Source organism: Pelophylax lessonae (assembly GCF_965119305.1).
Source record: "Pelophylax lessonae genome assembly, chromosome: 6".
NCBI lineage: Eukaryota > Metazoa > Chordata > Amphibia > Anura > Ranidae > Pelophylax > Pelophylax lessonae.
Window position 1 is genome coordinate 183,931,707 of NC_138773.1, and position 26,603 is coordinate 183,958,309.

At 39.9% G+C, this 26,603-nt stretch overlaps 1 protein-coding gene across 2 annotated transcripts in view; it reads right to left on the minus strand.

The window, feature by feature from the left end:
* The window catches only part of GULP1 (GULP PTB domain containing engulfment adaptor 1), a 788,491-nt gene that overhangs the window by 423,637 nt on the left and 338,251 nt on the right, over positions 1 to 26,603 (minus strand). For both annotated transcript variants that reach the window (XM_082260575.1, XM_082260574.1), the window contains exon 4: positions 21,941 to 22,002. In XM_082260575.1, the coding sequence (XP_082116701.1) occupies positions 21,941 to 22,002 (62 nt within the window). The remainder of the gene's footprint in view (positions 1 to 21,940; positions 22,003 to 26,603) is intronic.

The window sequence follows — 26,603 nt, forward strand, 5'->3', positions numbered from 1 at the left end:
GGTAGGCAACTGCAATTATATTACCGAGGAAAAATTAAATGAATTTTTTATCTGCAAGGTGCTGTGCCACCCTATATGAGTGGTGGGCAGTGAGCACAGTGCAGTCTGTGGACCTGACACACACTGGCAGGCAACTGCAATTATATTACAGAGAAAAAATGAAATGACTTTTTTATCTGCAAGGTGCTGTGCCACCCTAAATGAGTGGTGGGCAGTGGGCACAGTACAGTCTGTGGACCTGACACTTATAGGCAGGCAACTGCAATTATATTACAGATGAAAAATTTAATGAATTTTTTTATCTGCAAGGTGCTGTGCCACCCTATATGAGTGGTGGGCAGTGGGCACAGTACGGTCTGTGGACCTAACACACTGGCAGGCAACTGCAATTATATTAAAGGGTAAAAATTAAATGACTTTTTTATCTACAAGGTACTGTGCCACCCGATATGAGTGGTTTGCACACAGTACAGTCTGTATATATATATATATATATATATATATATATATAAAAATAAAAATAAAAGCAGACTGATATACCAGCCCTAAAAAGGGCTTTTTGGGGTGCTGTCAGGATTCTGTACTTATAGGAGGTGGGAGGGTCTGGGAGGGAGGGTATGCTGATTGGCTGGAATGTGCCTGCTGACTGTGAGGTACAGGGTCAAAGTTTGCTCAATGATGATGTATAGGGGCGGACCGAAACATCACATATGATCGCCCGCCGAGGCGAACGCGAACAAGCGATGTTTGCCGGGAACTGTTCACCGGCGAATAGTTTGGGACATCTATACTGGGGACCCATATAGGTATAACACAACACAGAAGGATGTGGAAGAGGAGAAAAGTATAAGAGAGTTCTTGTAGCCACAGTTATATGTGCTTTTGGGTGAACCAGGAGAAGGTCACATTTCATTAGCTGCATCTTGGAGATAGTGGTGATTCCCATATACAGCATATATTAGTACTGTAATGGTGATCATGTAACATTTCAATTGGGGCTGGAGAATTCTGGTATCTCTGACTCGATTTGGCAGGTATGACATGCTGCATGCTTGCTTGTTTTAAGAGTAGCAAGTTATTAAAGGGCAATTTCACTTTTGTGAAAAAGTGTGAGACATTTTTGTTTTTGTGAAATTTGTGAAAAGCAAATAGAAAAAAAATATATAGCTTATACAATTGCCACAAGTGCATTTTATAATTTAATGTTATTACAAATTACCTTTTCTTTTCAAACAGCAGCAGCTGTCATTTTCTGTAAAATTCAATGCTATATGGCAACCTGGAGGCATTCTGTACTGCTGGTGTACAAAACACCCCAGAAATGTCCTTTTCTGTTTGCATAATTGGCTCACTGATTTTCCAGAAGTCTGCACTAAGATATAAGTCAAAGTTTAGGCACCCCCTGTAATAGAAATGTAAGTGTTGTTGAGATATCCCCCCAGGATTAACTATACCTAAGCAAATGCAAACACTGTAACGTTCCTTCTTCCCTACTTTCCTTCACAGAAAGTGCACCAGCTGATTAGAACCTCCCATTCAGAATCAGTATCCAAGGGACATAAAGCTGGAACAAACAGCTTTTTCTTCAAAGAAGAAAAAGGTAGAATTCTGCAACAAAGTCTGTTAAAATCCCTGAAATGTACATTAATTGCTCATAGGGGATTTTTTTTTTTTTTTGTTCTCAATGATAGTGGAGTTACTTTTCCATGAATTATTATAGAGAATATTAATAAGAGGAATAACTACTGTACAACAAAACTACTACTGTCCGAACAGTATTGAAATGGGTAAACATTTTCCATTTTTTCTAAAGAAATGCTTAAAGCAGAACTAAAGGCAAAACTTTTTTGTACATTTTGGATAGAGTAAAGGAGGTTTATAACCCCTGTCATTTTTTTGTATCTTCTGTGTTGCATTGGGGAGAATTCCATTCACTTCCTCTACCATAGACATAAAAGGAAGTGAGAAGAAATTCCTCCAAAGTGAAGGAATCCGAGGCCATCAGAACTAGTGTCCCCACTGGAGGATTTAACTTCTACTCCTGTTCTGGTTTCAACCCAACATTTGGGTTTTCTTTTTTTGTCTCAGTTTCTATGATAATGGTAAACAGGACAAATAGAGAGGGAGAATCTTCCTAACGGGGCAAAAAAATAGAAAGATGTACCATACTTTTCCTATCTATGGCAGCATACCTGTGATAAGCTCCGACTTGAGCTCCCCCTTCAGGACTAGAGAATATTATAAAAGGAAAGGTTTGAGATACCTCCAGCATTCTTCGTAATATAGAATACTGAGGGTGGGAATGTACAGTATACTGCCATGGATAGGCACCAGGAAAGAAAAGTTATGCTAAGTATGGTACAATTTTCAGTTTTTGTGTTGCTTTCACGGCAGCATACCTGTGATAAATGACTATCTGAAAACAGGTGGGATCATGCTTAGGAAAAATGGTTTATTGTAAAAAAAGAAAATTTGGAAGAGCAAGAGACTTGATTGTCTTTCTCCCAAACTCTACGAAAGTGAGAGCTCCCATATCCACCTTATACTGTCTTATAAACGCGTGCTGGGATATCCACGTTGCCGCTTTACAGATGGTTTCAACAGAGACATTGTTTCAGCCGCTCATGAAGCAGAAACCGTTCTGGTGGAATGCACCATTACCCAAAAAGAGGGAACCAACCCACTGGCCCTGTATGCCTTCTGAAATAATGTGACTATCCATGATGCAATCATTTTTAAAGAGACTTCTTTACCTCTGTCTGCTTGGCTGAGCCTCTGAATGATGATGTAGCCTGAAGAAAGAGATATGCTCTTGTCTTTGTTGCAGCTGGAATTGCCACAACCTGAACCTTTAGGGAACTTAGACCTAGGCCTAGGTCTAAATCTGACTGGAGACAGTCTAGCAGATGAGAAGAGGAGAGAAGGGCAGGGCAGGGTCAAATATTTTGCCAGTCACAAATGCTTTAAACTTATTCCAAACTTTAGCATACTGATTATTAATCAAGGATTTACGGGCATTTCAAAGAGTAGAGATAACTTTCGATGAACACCCTAGGGACTGGAACTTCTGCCTCTCAATAACCATATGTGAAGATTCAGTCTGTGAGGGTTCAGATGGGTGAACTCCCCTTGGTATGGAAGACAGGGAACTGCAGGGGGAAATCATGGTCATCTCTGCCAGGATGGCAGGACAGCTACTACCGTTATTGTTTCTGTCATGAGACTTGAGAGGAACTTCATGATAAAAGGCTGGGGAGGGAAGGCATATGCCAGTTTGCACATCCATGGACTTGAGAGAGCATATACTCACTCCGCCTGGGGATGAGGCATGAGGGATGAGGCAGGCTCAGGATAAACCCCAGTAGTTTGGAACAGTCTGCTGTAGTGAAAAGATCCATCTCTGTCAGACCCCAGAGATTCACAATCCAACTGAATATCCTGGGATGCAGGGACCATTCGCTGCCATTCTGAAATTTTCAGAACAGGCAATCAGCTTCTGTGTTTAGGCAACGTGGCAGGTAGACCACCCTCAGATCCGATAGATTTCTTTCTGCCCACAGCACAATGGGTTCCGTCTTTCACAGCAAGGCTCTGCTGTTTGTCTTTTCCTGATGTTGGACATATAAAGCTGCAGCTTTGTCCATGTGAAGAAGCACTGACCTGTTCTTGATTGGAGACACTAAGGCTGTCACTGCTAGGTGGGCTGCTTGAATTTCAAGGATATTTGAAATGACTACCACTACGTGAAATGTCCATCTTCCTTGAACTGAGACCTGACTGCAGTGTGCCCCCCAGCCAACTATGCTGGTGTCTGTGGAAACCATGGTCCAGGAGACATATCCCAATGGATGTGACCTTAAAAGCATTGCCTCTACCCTCCACCAACGAAGACTCCTGATCATAGAATTTGTCAGATGTATTGTCTGAGACAGCTACTGCTTTTTCCACTGCCACGGGAATACCAGATGACAGTTATTGAGGTGCCAGTGTGCCCATGGCACTATCAGAATGCTTGCTGACATAAATCCTATTATGCCCAGGCAATCCAATGTTGACAGGATTGACCGTGCTCTCACCTTCTTTATCTTCTGGACAAAGGCTGACACTTTCTGAGGTGGCAGAGAGACCAATTCTTTTGAAATTTTGAATAATGCCCCTGGATAATTCATTTGTTGTGTCGGGCAAGCTGATTTTTCTCTTGGAGCACTAGTCAGCAGAATTCCTCCAGTGTTGACAGTATAAGTTTCCTGTGCACCACTAGTTGGACTCAGTTCTCTGATAACAGTAGAAAATCATCTAGATAGTGATATAATCTGAGCCCCTTCTACCTTAATAGGGCTAGGACTGCAAATGGAACTTTTGTGGAGACTCATGGGGAGATACAGAGTCCAAAGTGTCGACTTTGGAACTGAAGATGGATTTGATTGACTGCAAATCTGAGATATTTCTGAAAGGGAGGAAGAATAGGAATATTCAGACAGAAGTCCTGAGTGTCCACACACATGTAGTCTCCGGGTCGTACAGCAAGGGTGATAGCCTGTAGTTACTCCATTTTGAAGCTTTCGAGGTGGATGTAAGGGTTTAGCTCCTTCAGGTCTATTACTGATCTCCAACCACCATTTCTTTTGGGCACTACTATAAGGATGGAGTAGAAACTGTATACCTTTCTGAAGGAGGAACCAGTATTACAGCCTGCTGGAGCTGTATAAAATGTAGAAACTGACGAAGAACCCCCACTTTCTGAGGAGATACAGGAACTCTTGTGGGAGTGAATAAATCACAAGGTGGATGGTTTGAGAAAGTCCATAAATGTCCAAAGAGATCAATGAAGACCAGTGATCCCTGCACCGATGCATTCAAACCCCGGTGAAATGTTTTAGCCTGGCTCCAACCAGGATCACCTGGGGTTGCCTCACGTCATAAGACTTAGTATGGTCTTGAGGATGGGCTAGGGCTTTATGATTGTGAGCTTTTTAAGAAAGTGGACTTTGTACTCTTCAAGACCTTCCTGGGATCCTTTGTTTTGCTTGAATGCCTGTAGTCCCTGACTCTGTACTGTTGAAATCTGGATTTGAAGACCCTAATCCTCCTGTCTTCAGGAAGTATGCCTGACTTTCCCCCTGTGACCCAGGAGATAGCCTTTTCAAGCATCTTTCCAAATACTGTTGTGTCTTGCCATCAAAGGAGAACTTGTACCAATTTTGGTTTGACGCAGTGTCAGCTGCCCAAGGTTTCAACCATAAAGCCTGCTCAGCCATTACTGTATGCAGCATTGATCTAGCAGAGCACCTGTTTGTACCAATAGCTCTTAGTTTAATTTAGAGCCTAAATAATGTCTTCCTTCGATACCCGCCACTGAATATCAATGGATAGCATTATAATTTTAGCTAAGAAGATCACGGCTACGTCCACCATTGGCGGGCCGTCTAATAGCGCAGAATCTGCTTCTGCAAGTGGACACAGTTTGCCCAGGCAATTTGGAGAGCTGACAGCTGCAAAGAAATAGCTGCTGCTAACACAGGAAGGGAATCCTTCACTGCCTTCTTGAGCAAATCAGCAAACTGCTGGCTTTTTGATTCTCTTTTAACAGCATAATCCCTGAAGCAATATCTGCAAACTAATTTATCCGGCAAGGGGGTAGATCTACATGGCCAGCATTTCTTGGGCCTGTGACTTTGGGAATGCAAAGAATGTTGTTTTCTTGCAGAAGCTCATCCCCTACTCAATTGATGTCTTGATATAGATAAATGATCATGGATTGACATAATTGGACTCTTCATGTCACTTTGATGTCTCCTTAGACCTCTTTTGGCGTATAGGGCTGGAACAAAAATGTGCCTGCGTTAAGGCACTCTTTTTTTTTTTCTTTTGACACGTACTTAACTAACTGAAGGTCCTTACCTTAGCGTTTAATAAGGGTCTTGGTCAGGCAGCGATCGGCTCATCTTGACCGCTGTGCAGAAAGAGCAGCTGAAAGAGAGATCAAGAAATAGATATCCTCAAAAGAGATAGAAGAAAGAGGCATGCAGGGTAGCGGGCTTACCACAAACGGGCTTGAGTGGTACTTTCAGGAGCTCTCAGCAAAAGCAACCCTCTCCAAGGGCAGAAGAGCATCATACTAAAGCCCCTGGGGATATATAGTGTAAGGGGGGCAGAAAAGTAATAAAACATCCACCCCCTCCTAAGTAATTAAATGAGGAAGGTAAGTGCAAAAAAGGCTGATTTGCCCAGATAAAGATGTCCGCCTCGGCCTCCAGCCACATTGCGCATATGCTGAACAGCAACGCTAGGATCACTGACTCAACTGCATCCAGACACTTGCACATGTGCAGAGCGGGCAAACGAGGCAAGTCAGAGATTACAAAATCCAGCAAGGAGAGTGTTCCGGGCCGCTATAGAAGGAGGGCATTTAACACTGGGTGAGCTGGAACAAACAAGGGGGTATAGTAAAAAAAAAAAAAAGGAAGGGAACAGACAGCAGAATAAAGATACAGAAAAGGAAAACAAAAACCTTGTACAGAGAAATGGTGGGGGGAAGGAGAAAGGATTAAAGAATGTAATGCTGCTTTTTCTGTTGTTGGTTCTGCAACTGCCACTATAATCTGGCAGATAACATGCTCCAAGTTAGGAGACATCTACAGTCCCACAAAGTAGTGACTGCACCTGGGGGAGGCTGAACCCAGTTCGAAGCTGCTCAGGGCAGAGGTAAGGAGGTTCGTCTTCCATTTACTGACAATGAGGTATGAGGAAAAAAGGAGAATGCTGAAGGTATCTCAAATTTTTCATTTTATAATAGTCATTGGTCCTGAGGGAGGAGCTCAAGGTGGAGCTTATCATAGGTATGCTGCCATGGAGGCACCAGGAAAAAGTTTTGCCTTTAGTTACACTTTTAACAAAAAGATTACAACTGTGCTCTTCACCCAGTGTGTGGCATAATTGATCAAGACAAGAGTATTGCAAAGATTAGGGTAGACACTCCTTGATCTCCTACTGTGTGCATGCTGTTTAACTCCATCAGCCACTGGATGGAATGCAGAATGGACTTTGGTGATCACATAAACCCCACTTTGGAGGACCTTTAAAAGTAATTAGAAGCAAGGAAGTAAAAAGGTGTCCAAGTGTACAGATAACAGGAAGAAAACAGGGGAAACGATCCTCAAATTGACTTTAATGCAAACTAGCACAAGCGAGGCAACATCATGGTTCTGCAGACTGCGACACCAGATACTCTAACTGACTTTTACGTTTTCGATTAATGCTGTAATTGGAGTGAAATATTACATGTTGTGTAGCCTTTTATCTAAATCTCAGACAGCTTTGTCTTTTGGGTGCATAGAGTTGGATCTTTTGACACTGACACTACAAAAAATAATTTAACAAGCCTATGCTCTGAGTAAGTTTAAAAGGACATTGTACCATTAATCTGGATACTGACAGACTTGGCAAAAATATGTTACTTTGTCTAATTAGTGAATTGCTACTTGTCTTTTTTTGTAGGTGACAGATTCTCCATGAATGCCTTTCGCTATCTATAACATCATAAAAACAACTGTAAATTAAATAAAAACATATAATAGTGCTCAGCAGACACTGAATAATTTTATTTGTAGTTTAAATATGGCTGCTATTTTAATGTAGAAAAGGAAGCCCCAAGACTGCCCCCAAACATGTTTTACTCAGTAGGACTTAGTCAAAAGATTATGGTTGGAGAAGTGTGTGAAACTTCTTCTAGCACATTATGCGAGACTTACCTTAAAATGTAGCCCTCCAGTGGCGTATTGCCACTGCTGACAGGGCTTCCATCTCCATTGGTCTTCCTTCCAGGTTCACAGCCTCTGGCTACATGAGTGGCCAGGGCCGCGATGACGTTACTCCCGTGCATATACGGACCTTCAGAGCACATGCGCCGGTGACGTCTACGGCTGTAAACAGTGTAAATACCTCACGAATTATGCAAGTTTAAGAGATATTCACTGTACCTACAGGTAAGTCTTGTTATAGGCTTTCCTGTAGGTACAAAAGAAAAAAACAAGTTTACTACCGCTTTAAAGAGATATTTGTCTAGTCATTGGCATCCTTGCTATGCTCACTAGTGTCCCCTGATTTTTTTTCCCATCTTTGTGTTAGGCTTTTTGTCTTTTTAAAAACAGGTGAGTGGGCAACAGATTTATTCTTCAAGCTGTGAGTATCATTCGCAGTGGCTTTTATTTAAAATCCCACATACTACTTTTTTGGGGTTGCCAACTCTCCAAAGGCAGCTCTGGCAGTAAATTGAAAGGGGGAAGGCCAGTAAAGGCATGTCAATAAAAGCAATAGGCTCCCATCATCAGGTCAATCAGTAAGCTAAGGTCAAGTGGATATAACTCTATGTTTTGAGTTAAGGCAAAAGGCACAAATGCAGAGCTGCTTAAAGCTAAAGATTCCTGCAGTGAATTGAATTAAGTAGGAGCTGGGGAGGTAAGTGTTATTATAGTGACTACAGGTGAAATCACAGTATGTCTGTGGTAATTGGTTGCACCTGACAGCTGCTGAGATGTACTACAGCAAGCAATGCAAGAAAAGGGAAGGCCTGTAATTCTTGGAGATATTTTCCCATGGGCTTCTGGAACAGGATACTCAGGTAGGGCACCTGAGGACTGGAAGACTTCCTGGCATCCCCTGCAGGGAAAGCCTTGAAAGAAGCAATAATCCTGCAGCTGTATGGCCATCTACTGCTTTAACTTGAAGCATGCTAGGGGCTGGGGCTGAGTCTAGTAGGAAGCCGGGATCTCTGGGTGCAACTTGAAGATCGGTGGTTAATGGGCCCCGGGACTGGGATGGTGCTGAAAATCCCCAAAACCACACAGCCCTATCCTGTATGCTGCTCTGTACATTTTTGCTCCTTTCTAAACACGGTGCAATACCTGAGTGACACAGTGGGACATGTAAAATAAAAAAAAAAGCCCCCCTCCTGCATTCCTGTCAGTAGGACTCCTATTTAAATCAATACAACATTTTTTTTATTAGTGGCACTTCCACAAATGCAAAAAGAGAGTTTGTCCTTAGGGGGTAAAAGCCACCCTCCCCATGAAAGTATCCTGTTACTAGCTTCTCGTTATGACTATCTCATAAAAAGAAGATAAATACCTTTCTAGCAGGCCTAAAACCTTTGTGTACTGCAGATCTCTGGCCTCTGATGCTATCTGACATTTCCTTATTCATTAGCTGATCCCCCTATATGCGTTGTGGTTCTTCCTGCTACAGTATACAGTAGTGAAGTAGGGACCAGCAGGAGGAATCAGGGTGCAAAGAAAGGAACCAATTATTGGTCACACCTGGGAGTTTTGGATACCAGTAGTGGCTAGAGATCTGCAAGGATGAATGCACTTTTATGTATACTGGATAAATAAGGCCCACCCTCATCATCAACAGATCCATATCCACCACCATGTACTCTTCAGCCATTTGTCACCTGCCATGGTAATTGGAACATGGTGGTTTTTTTTCTATTCATAGAGTCAATTAAGATTTGGTTTCTTTGGGGAGCTTTCACATTACTGTTCAAGCCAGGAACTGGTGTTCAATTTAGCCAGACAATCACAGCTCACTTTATTATTCACCACAGGGACCCAGGATGAGAGGCAGACAGTGATACGAGTGTGGCGTGTCTCTGGCTGTTGGCTAAAGCTGGAGAGGTGGGTGGGACAAGTGGGAAAGTGATGTGCTAAATGATACTTCTGCTGTATACTTGTTACTACTGTCTAGACCTGAGCAACCACTACCACAGCAATTATATTACATGTACGTGAAAGCTTTACTTATTTTTTATATATACAGTGTGCAAAACCGTCAGCCTTTACAACCAATTTAATTCAAATATGGCTTTATGTCAGCAATATGCCACTTGTATAAGCACACCCATTTTAAATAAATGCCCCAGCCCTAAATCAATGACATTCTTCCTATACAATGGCTTGCTAGGTGCACGGCAAAAAATAAATAAAAAATGGGTCTGTGGAAATTATACCAAATGTTGGCAACAATGATGGTAGAAGAGAAAAAGTGTGTGTTGATTGCGCTTCGTTTGGGGTGCATTGATTCTGATGAGGGACAACTGGATCTTAAAATGAAGTTTGGGTTTATTTACAAATAGTCATAGTGTACATAGTGTGGGAGATTAGCTCGGTGGTGAGTGTGGATGACCCCTTTGGGGGGATTCGTTACACAGGGAGATAGCCGAGAAGTGGTTGCAAACAACAGTTTGGTTTATTCATGCAATTTTCTTCACCAGACTGCAAGCGTCAAAAAACATCCAAAATAAAAATAAAACACAAAATAAATCCTTGCCACTGTGGGTGGCTACCTTCTCACATAGAGGAACCTACCTACGGAGTCTGTCTCCAACCTACTGTTGGGCAAACTTTGCTGATCTTACAGCAGACACTCCATAGTCCATTTATTATCTCTTCACATCGAGAATGTCCCTTTTTTCTTCACACAGCACATGTTCATTGGACTTTCCTTTCACATAGAAACATCCATTGGTTTTTCTCTTCACACTCTTCACATAGAAATAGTTCATTTTCTCACCTTGAGAAGTCTTCACACTTTTTACCCTCCTCAGCGCACATTGCTCCAGGAGGTCTTCCCCATGCTCACACAGCTTCAGGGGGCACACATCTGACTGTCCTCCTCTCCCCAGCTCACACAGCGTCAGGAGGCAGCAATCAATAGACTTCCTTTGGACAAATTATAGAGGCCTTAACTTCCTCTTTCCGAACAGCTGAAGGCCTTTCAACTTCCTTAAGCCGTCCTGGCTATCTCTGCAGCCGACACCCTATAGTAATTGGTGAATTTTCTAAACCAGGTGGAAATGTATCTCCTGTCTGTGACTACATCCACAGATTTTCCTGACTTCCTGTCACAGTAGATTGTGATTAAATGTAGGTATTTGCATAAATTCAAGTCATACAAGGGAAGTGAAAAAGGAGATAAGGTGACAGGGAGACGGAGATGGGAAAAGCAGGGGTTCTCTCCAGGCTAAAGTACAATCACTCTGGATCCTCAAAACTTTCACACAAGGACTTCCTGTTCAATCCTGGAACACACCCCAAGTTGGGTCTTAACACATCACCTCCTGGATACATCATTAAAAAAGTCTTGCACCAGAGGTCATTCCTGTCCCAGACTCAGAGCTGCATTTTGAACAGATGATTACATGGGATGACCATGATGATTCTGCCTCAGTAAGCAGGCTGCATTTACTGAATAAGTGTGGACAGTAAATTTCACTGTCCCCTATGCTAATGAACCCCAGGCATTCATCCCTTGATCATTGTCACTGCTTAAAAAAGCCTGTTGTTAAAAGTTGGTTCTACAATCTTCATCTGCTTTAATACAAATCTATTTGCTTTTCCAGGAGGCCTATTTTAGTTCATATCAAAGCTGCATGGGTATCCATTTTTATCAATTATAACAGTGTAGGAGCAGAAGAGGTGGTTGAGATAGACAAGAAAGGGAGAGAACTTAAATGAATGTCCCCTCCAAATGAAGAACCGGTTAAGGCTGAAAAGAAATTGGGTGCAACTAGATTTAAAAATATGCCAAGCTTCCAACAGGCAAAAGTTCCTTCTCACTATAGCTCATACCTTCAATGGGGACATCTGTTCCAGTTTCACCTATACCAGAGGGTAATTTTCCTCTCACTGGAGAGAAGAACTTTATCCTTTCACTACTATATCAAAAACAAAAATGAAACATTTGGCTATACATGCACATTAGGATTATACTGCTTCCTGAAAATATAATAACTGCAGGTATGTTTGACATGAAAGAAAATGCTTAGACACCACACCAGGAATGTACTGAAAAACAATGGATGGCTTTACGTACTGTATATTCTTCCATTTTTTAGAGACTAATTGGTCAAAAAATTAAAAAAGGATCACACTGTAGATTATAGTTTAAAAATGTACAATACGCCCTATCTTAAAATGGGAAACTGATCTACAACATTTTTACACCATAGAGCAATGGAACACAGCATTTCGATACATGTATAATATATTGAAGTGCACCAATCACTGGGAACTATCCCATAAAGTGCTCTCAAGGTGGTACCTCCCACCATTTAGACTATTGAAATTTTACCCGTCCTATTCTACCTTATGCTGGCATGGTTGTGGTCAGGTTGGCAACCTCTATCACATCTTTTGGATGTGTAAAAACCTAACCAGTTTTTGGAACCAGATCTTTAAATTGATCTCTTCGGTTGCCAGCATTTTGACTCCTCCAACTCCAGCTCTAGCATTACTTAATCTAGAAATAGACAAATTCCCTCCTAATTTCCGTATTATTGTTACCCATATCTTGTTAGCATCTAAACTCACAATCACTAGGAACTGGAAATCAGATAGAGCACTGGACACCTCTGAAGTGATTGCTACGGTTAATGCTACATACAAATATGAACGGCAACTAGCCATACGTTTTGGAAGATTAGCTACCTTTCAGAAGTTTTTTAATTCTTGTACTCCATGGACTAAGCGATCAAATACATAGAATATGTGTTAGACATTGTTGATCCTCACTTTCTATCAATGTTTCATTCTGTACAATACGTATTGACCATCATTCGTTCCATTGTTTTGTTATGACATCACACAATGTGTATCATTCTTCCTGTATGTTTTATTTCTTGTTTGAAAAATCTCAATAAAACATTTTGAAAAAAAAAAAAAAAGTACAATACATAAATACCCTATATTAGAATGAAGTTGGTATAGGAAAAAAAAAAGGTTCATAGAGGATCTTCTACTAGAAGCTGCCTAATTATATTTGGGTTGGATGTCACATGTAGTCAGCACTCTGTATTGATCTGAGCTAAAGCCTTTAAAAACAATTATAAATCACAGCAGAATTTTCGCACAAACAATAAATGCCCATCCAAAATTGACAATAAAAAAATGTCATCAGAAATCCCTCATAAAAAACAAAATAAAAATAAAATAAGCTGTAAAGACTTGTTCTATCGATGCATACAACTCCTAAGAACTTTAAGCAGGATGTGGCATTGATTAGTGCATTTTAAAGCACAATGTTCAAAATATCTGAATACAGAGTTTATATATATATATGCTATACTCAGGAATAGAAAAAAAAAAACGTGATTTTAAGTCTGATACATTTAAAGTATCATATACAATTGTGACTTTAACCATTTACAGCCAGCAGCTTTGAGTTATGCAAATGTGAATGTGGCACCACAGTGTTACAGACTGTGTCTTTACTGCTCAGCCTATAATCAGATCCTAATATCAGGAATTCAGGCTACATACACAGTTTAATGAATAAATACAATGACTCAGAGCAGTGACACACTCAGTGTGCAAGGTTTTCTTATTAGACAGTTTAGGACACTCAAGAGTGCGCCCCGTGGTAACATTATTTCTGTGCAAACTCCAGGCAAATAGCTAGGCACAGATGAAATAAATACATGAGGGTTGTTTTGCTGATCAAAGGATTTGCAATACTGCCCATCCAGTCCAAAAAATTACACAGCTCTGCTCCATAGCGCAACTATGTGTAGTAGAGGAGGGACTACATTTTTGTCTGTCTCTTAGCTTTTTCTTATAGATCCCTTCCTTACCCCATCATTTAAGGGCCAGTTCACACCACATGCAGTCCAGTGTGTTTTTTTTTTGTTTTTGTTTTTTTTGGTGCATCAAAAACGCATGGAAAGTAGAAAATATGGTTTCCAATGGAGTAGTTTACAACAGTGCTTGCAGTTCCAAAAAAAAAAGTAGAACATGCTGCATTTTTCCTGCACTGGACTATGCTGGAACGCTGTAAAATGCATAAAAAATTTACTGGAATGCACCAGAATGCACAAAAAATGCACTGGAACACACATGTCCTTATTTAAGGTCAAGAAAAAAGAGGTGGGAAAAATGCACAGGACTGCATCAAAATTGCATAAAAAAATGCACTGGAATACGTCAAAAACACGCATGCAGAACGGGCCCAAAAGCAAGGGTCACAGAATGATGAGCTCATCTTCCTGTCATTCTGCTTTCTCCCCCTTTCAGCACGCTACTTGCAAACAGCACACTCGATTGGCTTCTTGTGCTGTGTCTCCCTCCCATCTCTAAGCTCTGCTGTACATAATGCAAAGGGGTGATAAGTCCAATTCAGGTACTTACATTGCTTGCACTTAAAAAAATACATTTAATGATCTAATAATGATTACAGTGCTGATTTAATTTAGCATTTATATTTGCCTGCAGTTCAGCTAAAAATAAAAATGTAATACCATGCAATACAAATAATACCAACTATGAAATGTATACATTTATAAACGTTATAAATAAAAAGGTAAAAAAAAAAAAAAATCCCCAAAGCCAATACAATCTCCCTTCAAAACACAGGCCCTCGACTGGCAGGCTGGTAGTGAAGTATAGCCAGGACCTACAAACATGTACAAATCTACCAGTTACACATGAACAGCAGCAGATACATAGCCTAATATTTTGAAATATCATAAAATATGCTCCTGCTTTTCCTTTTTGTTTTATCAAACTTATTAATTGGGCAGCACAGTGGTGTAGTGGTTAGCACTTTCACCTAGCAGCAAGAGGGTTGGTGGTTTGAATCCCAACCATGACACTACATGCCTGGAGTTTGCATGTTCTCCCTGTGCCTGCGTGGGTTTCTTCCGGGTACTTCGGTTTCCTCCCACACTCCAAAGACATGGTGGTAGGTTAATTGGATCCTGTATAAAAAATTGGCCCTACTATGTATGTATGAATGTGAGTTAGGGACCTTAGATTGTAAGCTCCTTGAGGGCAGGGACTGATGTGAATGTGCAATGTATATGTAAAGCGCTGCGTAAATTGACAGCGCTATATAAGTACCTGAAATAAATAAAATAAATTAAAGAATTTATGAATAAAAATGATTATTAAGTAGATTGATAAGCCGATCAGTGTAAAATGAAAGATAAGACCCTACATAGTTACAAACCTAATCACAAAACAAGTTCTATAATTATTCAATGAGCCAATTTTAGCAGGTAACAATGTGTTAGAAGAGGCCTTGGAATGAAGGCAATGAGCTGTATTAATGACCACTTTATTTTGTTTTGCATGATATATTTATTTATCTCTTCGATTGAGGAATCAATTAGTTTTCTTCTAATCTATGGCAGGTTTACATGGCTTTAAGGTTAATTTCATGGATATTGCTTTCACCAACTGCTTACTGTTTATTAACTCCCGTAGTTTGTTGCCTTTTAATACAAACTACAAAGCTAACTACCCTTTACAAATGTCCCCTGAGCATTTCTAAGATAGCAATTCCAATAGGTGACAGGGTTGAAGCATACCCAGTAACACCTTCTGGAGTAATGAGCCAGAGATGGAAATTTAATGGAGTAGGCTGTTGTGTTTCATGAGCAGTGTACTGCGTTAATACAACACAACCGTGACCTGAAAACTGCAAGAGAGGGATTTTGATATTTAGGTAGCACAAGTTTAATTGCATGAAAAATCAGCAGTACCTACATCCAGAAAAGCTATCTTCTCTAGATAGCCACAGATGGCACCGACACGCTGTTTGACCGTCAAATGTTATATACTTTGTATTTTACCCAGGCAGTACAACACATAAAAAGGTAACAGAATTACATATTGTAGTCATAAAAAGAACAATAATGACTACACAATAAAGGCATAGGAATTATGTGCGTAGATGAGTAAATACTAAAACCACACCAGAATGCTATATCTTGCTTATAAACACTTGTTAATAAAAAGCAATGATTTTCAGTTTACCTATGTGTAGCAAATAAAACCGATTTCAGTATTCATCAGTAAAAAGTACTAAGACAGAGATATTTCTGGTTGGTTGCTCTAGGTTGCACTGAGTTTTTTATTTTTGTCTTAATAAAAACATTGTAAAATATGTATTTTTACTTATGTGCCTAAATGTGTTGTCCATGCTATTAAAGTGGAACTAAGCGTAGGAAATTAAAATGTACTATGTTATAAGGAATATTTAGAAATGCCTAGGCACAAAAGCACTGCGGCTTCTGACTGCCAGTCTCAAGAGACATAGGGCTCATTCACACATTTCACTGTGAATGCTGGCGTGGCAGAAATCATTCCAGGGCCATCATTCATTGTTAGTGCTAAACTGATAACCTCAAAAGCTTTAAAGGTGGGTGCATGTGCAGCAGCCTAAGATGGTGGTCGTCTAAACCGAGCGCTCTCTTGCAACCTCTGCTCCTTTTAGCCTCCTGCTCAGCTTCTACAGCCTGCATTCACACGAAAGCGCAAGCATCAGATTCACTGCATCCCTGAGCATCACATGGGAAAGGCTCCAGTCTCCTCAGCAGATTTGTTCGTCAGTAGTCACATATATATAAGAAATATATGATGGAAGAACATAGTGTAATACTGTATGGTGCTTAAAAGGATTTATTAAGAAAAATACTCACAAGGACAGGCGAAATACAGGCACATCAAACATAAAAACTGCAATCGGTCCGGTTGCGGCGTCCCGCGTGTTCCAAGCAGCGCAATGAAAAACGTTTTTTTCATCAGTGCTGCCTGTCAGTGCTCATCAGTGCCACCCATCAGTTCCCATCAGTGATGCTCATTAGTGCCCATCAGTGCTACCTGTCAGTGCCCATCAGTGCCATCCATCAGTGCAGCATCTCAGTAACCATCAGCGCCACCTCTTAGTGCACATCAGTGCCACCTCTCAGTGCCCATCAGTGCTGCCTATCAGTGCTCATCAAGGCCGCCTATCAGTGCTCATCAGTGCTGCCTATCAGTGCCACCTATCAGTGCCCATCAGTGTGACATTTTAGTACCTCCTCATTAGTGCCACCTCATTAGTGCCCATAAGTGCCACCTCATCAGTGCACATAAGTGCCACCCCACCAGTGCCCATCAGTGCAGCCTATCAGTGCCATCTGTGCTGCCTCATCAGTGCACATCAGTGAAGGAGAAAAATTATTTATTTTCAAAGTTTACTCACAGAAAATAAGAAAAACTTTTTTTTCAAAATTTTCTGTATTTTTTCTTTTTTTTGTAAGAAATAAAAAACCCAGCAGTGATTAAATACCACCAAAAGAAAGCTCTATTTGTGTGAAAAAAATGATACGAATTTCATGTGGGTACAGTGTAGCATGACCGCGCAATTGTCATTCAAAATGTGAGAGCGCTGAAAGCTGAAATATGGCCTGAGCAGGAAGGAGGTGAAAATGCCCTGTATTTAAGTGGTTAAAGGAGAATGGATTCAGATTTTCTTGTCTCCAATAACCTTAGCCAAAAGAGGCAACTTGGGACCAATACCAGCTCATCTCCTATAACATTGTGTCCAATACCACTGGGGGATCCCCCCTCAGGCTCATCATTGCCAAAGATAATTCAGCATTTGGGATTAGCAATAAGGTAAAGCCATCCTCAAGCAGTGTCCTCGCCTCCTCTCCTGCCTTGTCCTTTCAAAATCTGGACCCCAGCCAAATTCAGGACAAAGAAATCCTTCTAAGCCCCCCTCAAACGTCCTGGCCCACTAGGATTTCCTACCTGAGCTTTCTGAGAAAGTGCTCCAGTCTAATGGCCCACGTTGAGGACTGGCCAACATACAATGATCTCTAATGAGATAGAACCCTAATCACTTGTGACATGACCCCTTAAGGTAGGCTTCTGTCATCTAGAGGCTGCCCTCATGTTACCCCACTATTATTATTAATTGTCCCACAATGTCCTGGGAGGTCTCAGACCCTTAGGTATAATATTTTTGATAACCTGTTTTACCTGACCACTTGCAGATTGACCCACTACTGTTTGATACTGTTTCTATTGTACTTTTCAACTTTTTTTAATGTGTTGCCACCGACCTTGTTCTTTTAACCTCCCTTACATTTTATCAGTGGATTAATTTCATGTATCTGATTTATCAGTAGAAGACTCACTTTTTCCATGTAACCATGAAAATAAAGTGACTGTAAATGATCACCTTGTAAAACAACCTGTTTATTCAAGATACAAGGAAAACATTTGAACATTTGTGTATAGATATAAAAAAAAAAAATATATATATATATATATATATATATATATATATATATATATATATATATATATATATATATATATATATATATATACGTATATATATATATATATATATATATATATATATATATATATATATATGTATATACTGTAAATACCTTTTTTTGTCTTTTTTTTTTAAATTATCACATTCCCTCTGTTCTCAGCTGCATAGGAGCTGGGGGGATGCAACAATACACTGAGATTCACAGTGGTAGGCTGTTCAGGGGTGGGGGAGGTGTCATATCTGATCATTGGAGGAGAGCAGGCTGAGCTCCCAGCATAGCTCGAGAACTGATCGCTGTGTGTTTTTCTGCTTAGTGTGGTCAGTTTTTAATAGGAAAGCAGAGGGACTGGCAGAAACACCAGGGATTTCACACATATGAAGCAATACAAAGATAACAGAATACTTTTTAATACAAGTACATGGTACAGCGGGCACATCTCAGGAATATGAAAAGTTGGGTTTTCATACTCTAAGATTTTTATCCTATAATATCAAAGGTCTTAATTCCATTAGGACAAGTTGGTTGATGTTGAAGGTGTTTAAATCTGCAGGGACAGATATAATCTTCATCCAAGATACACATTTTCTGGGCAGGGCAGGACTCAACGCTCACAGTTTTTCAACAGGCTTTTAAGATGCTTCTCATAGCCTACAGGTATGGCATAGAAACAAATTACATTTTTTCTAACCTACTGGGGCCCCTTGACTGCATAATCATATTTTTCACAAGCTGAACTTAGCCTTTAAACTGGCTGTGTATTAGAAGTTATTTTGCTTGTTGGCAAAAGATCTGAAAACAGCAATTTTATCACTGCTGGCATCACCCGAAGCAGCTGTGAAATCTACTGCCTGCTCAAACTATTTTGTTTACTAACTATTTCAAATAAGTGTATTGTACACAAGGGAATTCTTTAGGAATGCTTGAAGATATGTGTGACTACTGCATCAAATAATCTAATTAACACAAAAACCCAGATCTTTTATATCACTTGTGTATAATTCAGCCTGCATTACATTCCGAAAACAAACACTTGTCAACAATTGCACACTTACATATAAAGTGCTCCTAGATTAATAATGTCCTTAATATCAATTAATATTTCTGATACATTTTACATTTCCAAAAGAGGCTATTTTAAAGAAATTATAAAATAAAACGGAATGAGGTGGAGATTTGATAAAACCGAGGTAATAGTGTGGCTGTAGGAAATCACAGCAAACTTTTCCCCCTTGAACCTTTATTATGACAGCTTGTTGTAGTTTTATTTGTATATTTCTTATCTATTACTCATAACCCTAGAAAAACTTTTTTAAAAGAAACAACGGGACTTTAAGAGGTGTTGAGACCTTCATTCAGAATAATTCACCAAGACATTTTGATATAAAAAAATACTTTTTTATTATAAATTCATTAAAATGGCTATTATGGGGTAATCATCCCCTAAAAGACCTACCAAACGTTGAGCATATCCGGTTTTTAAATGCAACCCTGAAATAGAGGTTCTCCCCTAAACATTGATATATAAAAGATATCATTCAATTATACCAGTGATGGGGAACCTTGGCACCCCAGATGTTTTGTAACTACATTTCCCATGATGCTCATCTACACTGCAGTGTAGATGAGCATCATGGGAAATGTAGTTACAAAACATCTGGGGTGCCAAGGTACGCCATCACTGAATTATACTACCACATGTATCGTAAAAAGACCATAACCTGTCCGGCAACTAGCCTTCACACCGGTTCCCATCCTGTACCGTTTCCATTTGTGACCATTCTGGGAGAGATCACTAATAATTACCAATCGGACCCTTCAGGACTGGACATAGTCTAATGTCCTGGATATTTCCTGTAAGTTTTCTCAAGCTGCACCACAGTATTTTGTACTATTTGAATTGTATACTGTATATATGACTCTGTACTAATTTATACGTATCTTTTTCATTTTTAGCAATCATCCTTAGCTGCACCCCTTGAACCCCTGAAGAAGCCAAAAGCAAAACGCGTTGGAATGAGGCACCCCCCCCCCTTCTTTGTGATATATATCATATATATTATAATTAAATCTTGTATATGTCATTGTTTAGGGGAGACCTCTACTTCTGTGTTGGATTTATAAACAGGATGTGCTCAACTTTTTGTATGTCTTTTAGGGGATGATTACTCCCTACTAATCATTTTAACCACTTGTCGACCACCAGCTGCAGATATACTGCTGCAGGGTGGCTCAGCTGAGCGAATTGCCGTACCCATACGTCGCTCCTCGGGAGCGAGCACGGGGGGGTGCGCGTGCGCGTGGCGATCCGTGAAAGGGGAAGCTGATCTGGGGGGCACCCGCGATCACTATGCGAGAAGACAGAACGGTGTTCTGCCATTGTAAACACGCCACACTGTTGTTCTTTCTGTTATCATCACAGGGCTCCTGTGTTCCTCCTATTTAGGAACACTGTCCCTGTGTTGATCCAATAAGCCCATCCCCTCACAGTTAGAAAACACCCACTAGGCTCACATGTAATCCTTTGATCTCCTCTGGGTTAACCCCTTCCCTGATGGCGTCATTAGTACAGTAACAGTGCATATTTTTTAGCACTGATTACTGTAGTAATGTCAAAAATGTCAGTTAGGGGTCCGATCTGTCTGCCGCAATGTCGCAGTCCCGCTAAAATTCGCTGATCGCCACCTTTACTAGTAAATAAATAAAATGACTTAAATCTTTACCCTAGTTTGTGGATGTGATAACTTTCGTGCAAACCAATCAATATACGCTTATTGCGATTTTTTTTAAACAAAAATATGTATCAGAATACAAATTAGCCTAAAATGCTGAAAAAAATTGATTTTTTTTATTTTTTATGGGGGGGAACATTATATAGCAGAAAGTGAAAAATATTGTTTTTTTTTTTTCCAACATTGTGGATCTTTTTTTGTTTATAGAGCAAAAAAAATAAAAATTGCACAGGTGATCAAATACCACCAAAAGAAAGCTCTATTTGTGGGGAAAAAAAGGACATCAATTTTATTAGGGTCCAGTGTTGCACGACTGTGCAATTGTCCGTTAAAGTAATTCAGTGCTGAATTGCTAAAAATGGCCTAATCATTAAGGGGGTAAAACCTTCCGGTCAAGAAGTGGTTAATAAATTTATAATAAAAAAGTATTGTTTAATATAAAAATATCTTGGTGAATCACTCTGAATGAAGGCCTCAACACCTCCTAAAGTCCCGTTGTCTCTTTTTAAAACATTTTTCTAATGTTGTTTTTTGAATGTGGTGTTGATTTTACAATGAAAGCCTCGTACACACGATCAAATTATTGGACAAATTTTCGCCCGTTTTTTGTTGCATGCTCGACTTATATCGAAAGTGAAGAGTTACTTAACATACGAATATTCTCGTATGACACAATTAAACTTCAGAAGTGCTGTCATGTGTTGAATTGTTTTGTATGTATTCTTTCGTTTCTGAGCATGCCTAGTCTTGCTCTGACAATATTTTTATTAAATGAAAATCAGAGGTTGTGTTTACGCACGATACAAATTTTATAGCTTGCACATCCAGTTTTTGTCGTCCATAAATTCGGAATCGACTGTCGAAAGCACCATACTAACAATCCGAAAATCGGCAGATTGTTTGTCTGACAAACTTTTACTACCAACTTTCTTATCGTTTCTATGGGCCTTTACTCCTTTCTTGTTGCAAAAAACGTATTACCCATAACCCATTTATTTTTTTATCTAGCAAACAATACAGTGTCTTGTATGTTCTTCATTAATGTTATATACTTGCAACTATGTCTATGTTGATATCTTGGAGAAATTTACATTGTACTTACTTTAGCGTTGTATGCAATAAAGTGTTTTGATAAAGCTTCAGGAGTGTGCATCCACGATTTATCTGAAATTAAAGACAACATTGTTAATTCATTTTAATACAGTGTGTAATGTATACATCACTCATTTAAAGGGCATTTTTTTTTTAATTTCCCCATGTGGCGGGGCTGTGCCCGAACTGCATGGGTTAATGGCTTGTTTTCTTCTGGAGTGAGGAGAGCAGAGATATACTTACCTAATCCACCAATCTTCTGAGCGCAAGACCAGTTCCCGTCTCTACTGCCCCCACTAGGAGTCTAGTATGGGTTTTCTGGGAAACCTCACACCTCCCCTTTTTTTATTTACTTTTTTTTTTTGTCTGTGTGTGTGTGTGTGTGTAGGGTACCCTCCTAACATTCATAGCAGACTCATTTTAGGGGACCTTTGGAAGGGTCTGTGTGCCTTAAAAATAAAAAAGAAAGTCACAAGGAAAATATAACTTGTTGGCAATTTAAAACTATTTTTCTTCGTAGTTGTTAGTGCTTTAACCACTTTACCACCGGAGGATTTTGCTGTCTTCCGTCCAGGCCACTTTTTGCGATTCGGCGCTGTGCAACTTCAACTGACAATTGCGCGGTCGTGCGACGCCGTACCCAAACTAAATTTACGTCCTTTTTTTCCCACAAACAGAGCTTTCTTTTGGTGGTATTTGATCACCTGTGCGATTTTTACTTTTTGCGCTATAAACAAAAAAAGAGCGTTTATTTTGAAAAAATAACAATATTTTTAACATTTTTTTATATGAAATTCCCCCCAAAAAAGATGTAAAAACCAATTTTTTTAAAAAATTTTGGCCAATTTGTTTTATGCTACATATGTTTGGTAAAAAAAATCGCAATAAGCGTATTTTGATTGGTTTGCGCAAAAGTTATTGCGTTTACTAACAAAGGGAAAGATTTCTGTCATTTTTGGTGTTTTTTTTTTAACGCGTAATGGCGGCGATCTGCGATTTTTTTTTGCGGGACTGCGACATTGCGGCGGACAGATCGGACCCTTGACTGACATTTTTGACACTTTTGGGGGTACCAGTGACATTACTGCAGTAATCAGTGCTATAAATATGCACTGTTACTGTAAAAATGACACTGGCAGGGAAGGGGTTAATTTTATTGGAGAGGGAGAGGTTAATGTATGCCTGGTGCTTACTGACGTGTAGGGGGGGAGGTGACTGTGTGAGTCATGGACAGATCGGATGTCCAGCTATGCTGAACAGTCCGATCTGTCACTCCCTGTCACTATGGAGATCCGCCCGCTGTGTTTACACACAGCGGGCCGATCTCCAGACTCGATCCCCAACGATCGGGTAAGAGCAGCGGCGATCGCCGCTGCTCCTCCCCTGGCCCGACTCCCGCTGTGAATGAAAACAGTGGGAGCAAGCCTCCGGCGGCGCGCAAGCACCGCCCAGAAGGGGGAGTGTCTAACGACGTTAATACTACGTCGCTGGACGATAACGAACCACTCTACCGCAGTAGTATTACTGTGAGCGGTTCTAAAGTGGTTAAAAATAAATATATAAGCCGTTTTTCTTTTACAGCTCTTTGCCTATTAGCCCTGAAAATGGGCAACTTGGATTTGACAGATTCAGCTTCCATTGATTTCAATAGGGTTCAGGTTTTGCATCAAAATTTATTTGAAGTTCGTTGAACCCTGCTCAGACTGAAACCAGAGCAACTCAGCTCATCACTACTCCTCACTCACCCATCTTAGCATGACTGTTATGGACCATTCACATTTACAGCAATGGTCCTGCTTTAGGGCTACATTCACACTAGCCCCTTGCATTTGGTTTATTCAAATTATCTGGGTGGTATAAACAAACTTTAAAGGAGTTGCAAAGGCAGAAGGTTTTTTTATCTTAATGCACTGAGATAAAAAGTTTTTTTGTGTGTAACGGCTGCCCCAGCACCTTCTAATACCTGAACCCCATCTCTATTCAGAGATGTACAGGAGTTCCTCGGCCACCTGGGCGTCCGGGACTCTTCCTCCTGATTGACTGAAACAGCAGTGGTGCCATTGACTCCCGCTGCTGTCAATCAAAGTCAGTTAGCCAATCAGGAGAGAGAGGGGGTGGTGCCGAATGGCAGCTCCATGCCTGAATGGACACACGGAGCTGCAGCTCGGCTCAGGTGCCCCAATAACAAGCTGCTTGCTGTGGGGGCACTCGACGGGAGGGAGGGGCCAGGAGCAGGGAAGAGAGACCCAAGAAGAGGAGGATCTGAGGTGCCCTGTGCAAAACCACTGCACAGAGAAGGTAAGTATAATATGTTTGTTATTTTTATAGACAAATAAAAAAAAAAACAAAACAAGAGATTACAATCACTGTAGGCTTTCCAGATCAAGTTTCCTGGGTTTACGGCTCAGTTCACATTGGTGAGATCCACTATGGGTTCTCACATCATACCCGACTAGCAGGCACTTCACACTGCCATACGCGAACCGTTACGAAAAGTTAACGAAAAGTTAATGACACCCCCAGATCAGTTTGCATATCGCAGTGCGAACCGTCAATTCGGACAGGAATTGGATCCCATGGGTGTGAACAGCCATGCGATCTGATTCTGGTGCAGATTAAAAAAAGGGGCCTGCACGAGTTTGGTCCGAATGCGATGTGAATTCAGCCATACAATCTGTATGGCTGAATTTGCATCGCACAAAAAATGAATGTGATTTGCACAGACATCGAATATGATTTGCACAGCACTGTGGTGCGAATCACATACCATGTCTGACATTGCTACAGTGTGAATCGGCCCTAAATGTTCATACATCTAAATGCATATTGTGAATTACACCATTTAGAATCATTACACACAATTAAATGTGTTTAGAAATGTTCTATAAAAGCATATACTTGCATATAAACACACATATGTATTTGACAATGTGTGGTGCATTGACATTCAGTGTACAGTAGAACTCTACTACGTTATGTGCATTTTTGATCTATTGCTAGACTGAATAGTTAGTCATGTAATATCATGGAATTTACAGTATATATCTTTCAAATGATTCCCACCTGTGATGGCAATGTGAAATCATTTGATTAGCCCCTGGTTGCCCGACTTCGGCTCTATTTAAGAGTGCCGTAACTACATAAATATGATCAGTGTTAGTTTCAATCTGTATCAGCAAGAGGTCTTGAATCGTAGATTTAAACATACAATATGGGAACCAGTAATATTTACTCAGGATTTCATTACATACCAAATCTAACTTTCTTGTGTGAAAAATGTTTGCTGTAGAAAACTAAAGTTTATATAGAAAAAGCAAAATAAAGCTGTCTATTCATTTCCTTCTTTTTTTAACTGAAAAAATAAAATAAAAGTAGACAACATACAAAATTGGTACAGGTGGAATTCTACAGGCACTTAACAACAAGACAAACAGATGAAGTTTCCCATCTTCTAGGACAAGGTATAAAAAAACTGCAGTGCCTATAAAATATGCAGTTAATATTATTCTCTGTTACCAATGGCAGGGGAGGCCTGCTTGTTTCAAATAGAAAACCATATGTTCAGACCCTATGCATTAAATTAAAATGCTTTCTTTAACAGCTCCTAATAGGTCTTTATTAGATTTATAAAGAACATTAAGCAAATTGGTATTGTTATAATATATTTTGGACTCCTGGCAACATAGTTTATTAAAACTGCCTACAAAACTAAAGGCATAATGAACTATAGCTGTGACATTGATTGGTTTTATGCTTGATATCCTCAGAGCGCCTCTGGAGGTAAAACTTTCATAAAGTGATTCTAGGGAGCTTTCTATACCATAGGAAGTTAGAAATTTATCAAAAAGAATTTTCAATTATTTATCCTAAAAGGAAACATGTACCAATGAAACTGTCATTGCTAACATTCTTCTGAAAATAACCTGGCTCTCAAGGTAAATCAGCAACTTTGGAAATCACCGTTTTATCAATTTTATCGCCTGATACTTACACATAGTTTTTAATAAGATATTTTTTTAAGGGTGTTCACTAGGTTAATTATTTTAGAAGCCTTTCACTTGGGAAACATAACATACAATATTTTCCCTATTGTTTTGTTTTAGAATCTAAGATATCACAAAATGCTATTTTCTGAGGTTCAAATACTATATTAACCACTTAAGCCCCAGAAGATTTTACCCCCTTCCTGACCAGGGCTTTTTTTGTGATTCGGCACTGCGTGACTTTAACGGACAATTGTGCGGTCGTGCAACACTGTACCTAAACGAATTTGACGTCCTTTTTTTCCCACAAACAGAGCTTTCTTTTGGTGGTATATGATCACCTGTGTGATTTTTACTTTTTGCGCTATAAACAAAAAAAGAGCGTCAATTTTGCAAAAATAACAATATTTTTCACATTTTTTTATATGAAATTCCCCAAAAAAATGTAAAAATCTAAATTTTTTAACATTTTTGGCCAATTTGTTTTATGCTACATATGTTTGGTAAAAAAAAAATCGCAAAAAGTGTATTTTGATTGGTTTGCCCAAAAGTCATTGCGTTTACTAACTAAGGGAAAGATTTTTGTCATTTTTGTTGGGTTTTTTTAACACGTAATGGCGGCGTCTGCGATTTTTTTGCGGTACTGCGACATTGCGGCGGACAGATCGGCCCCTTGACTGACATTTTTTA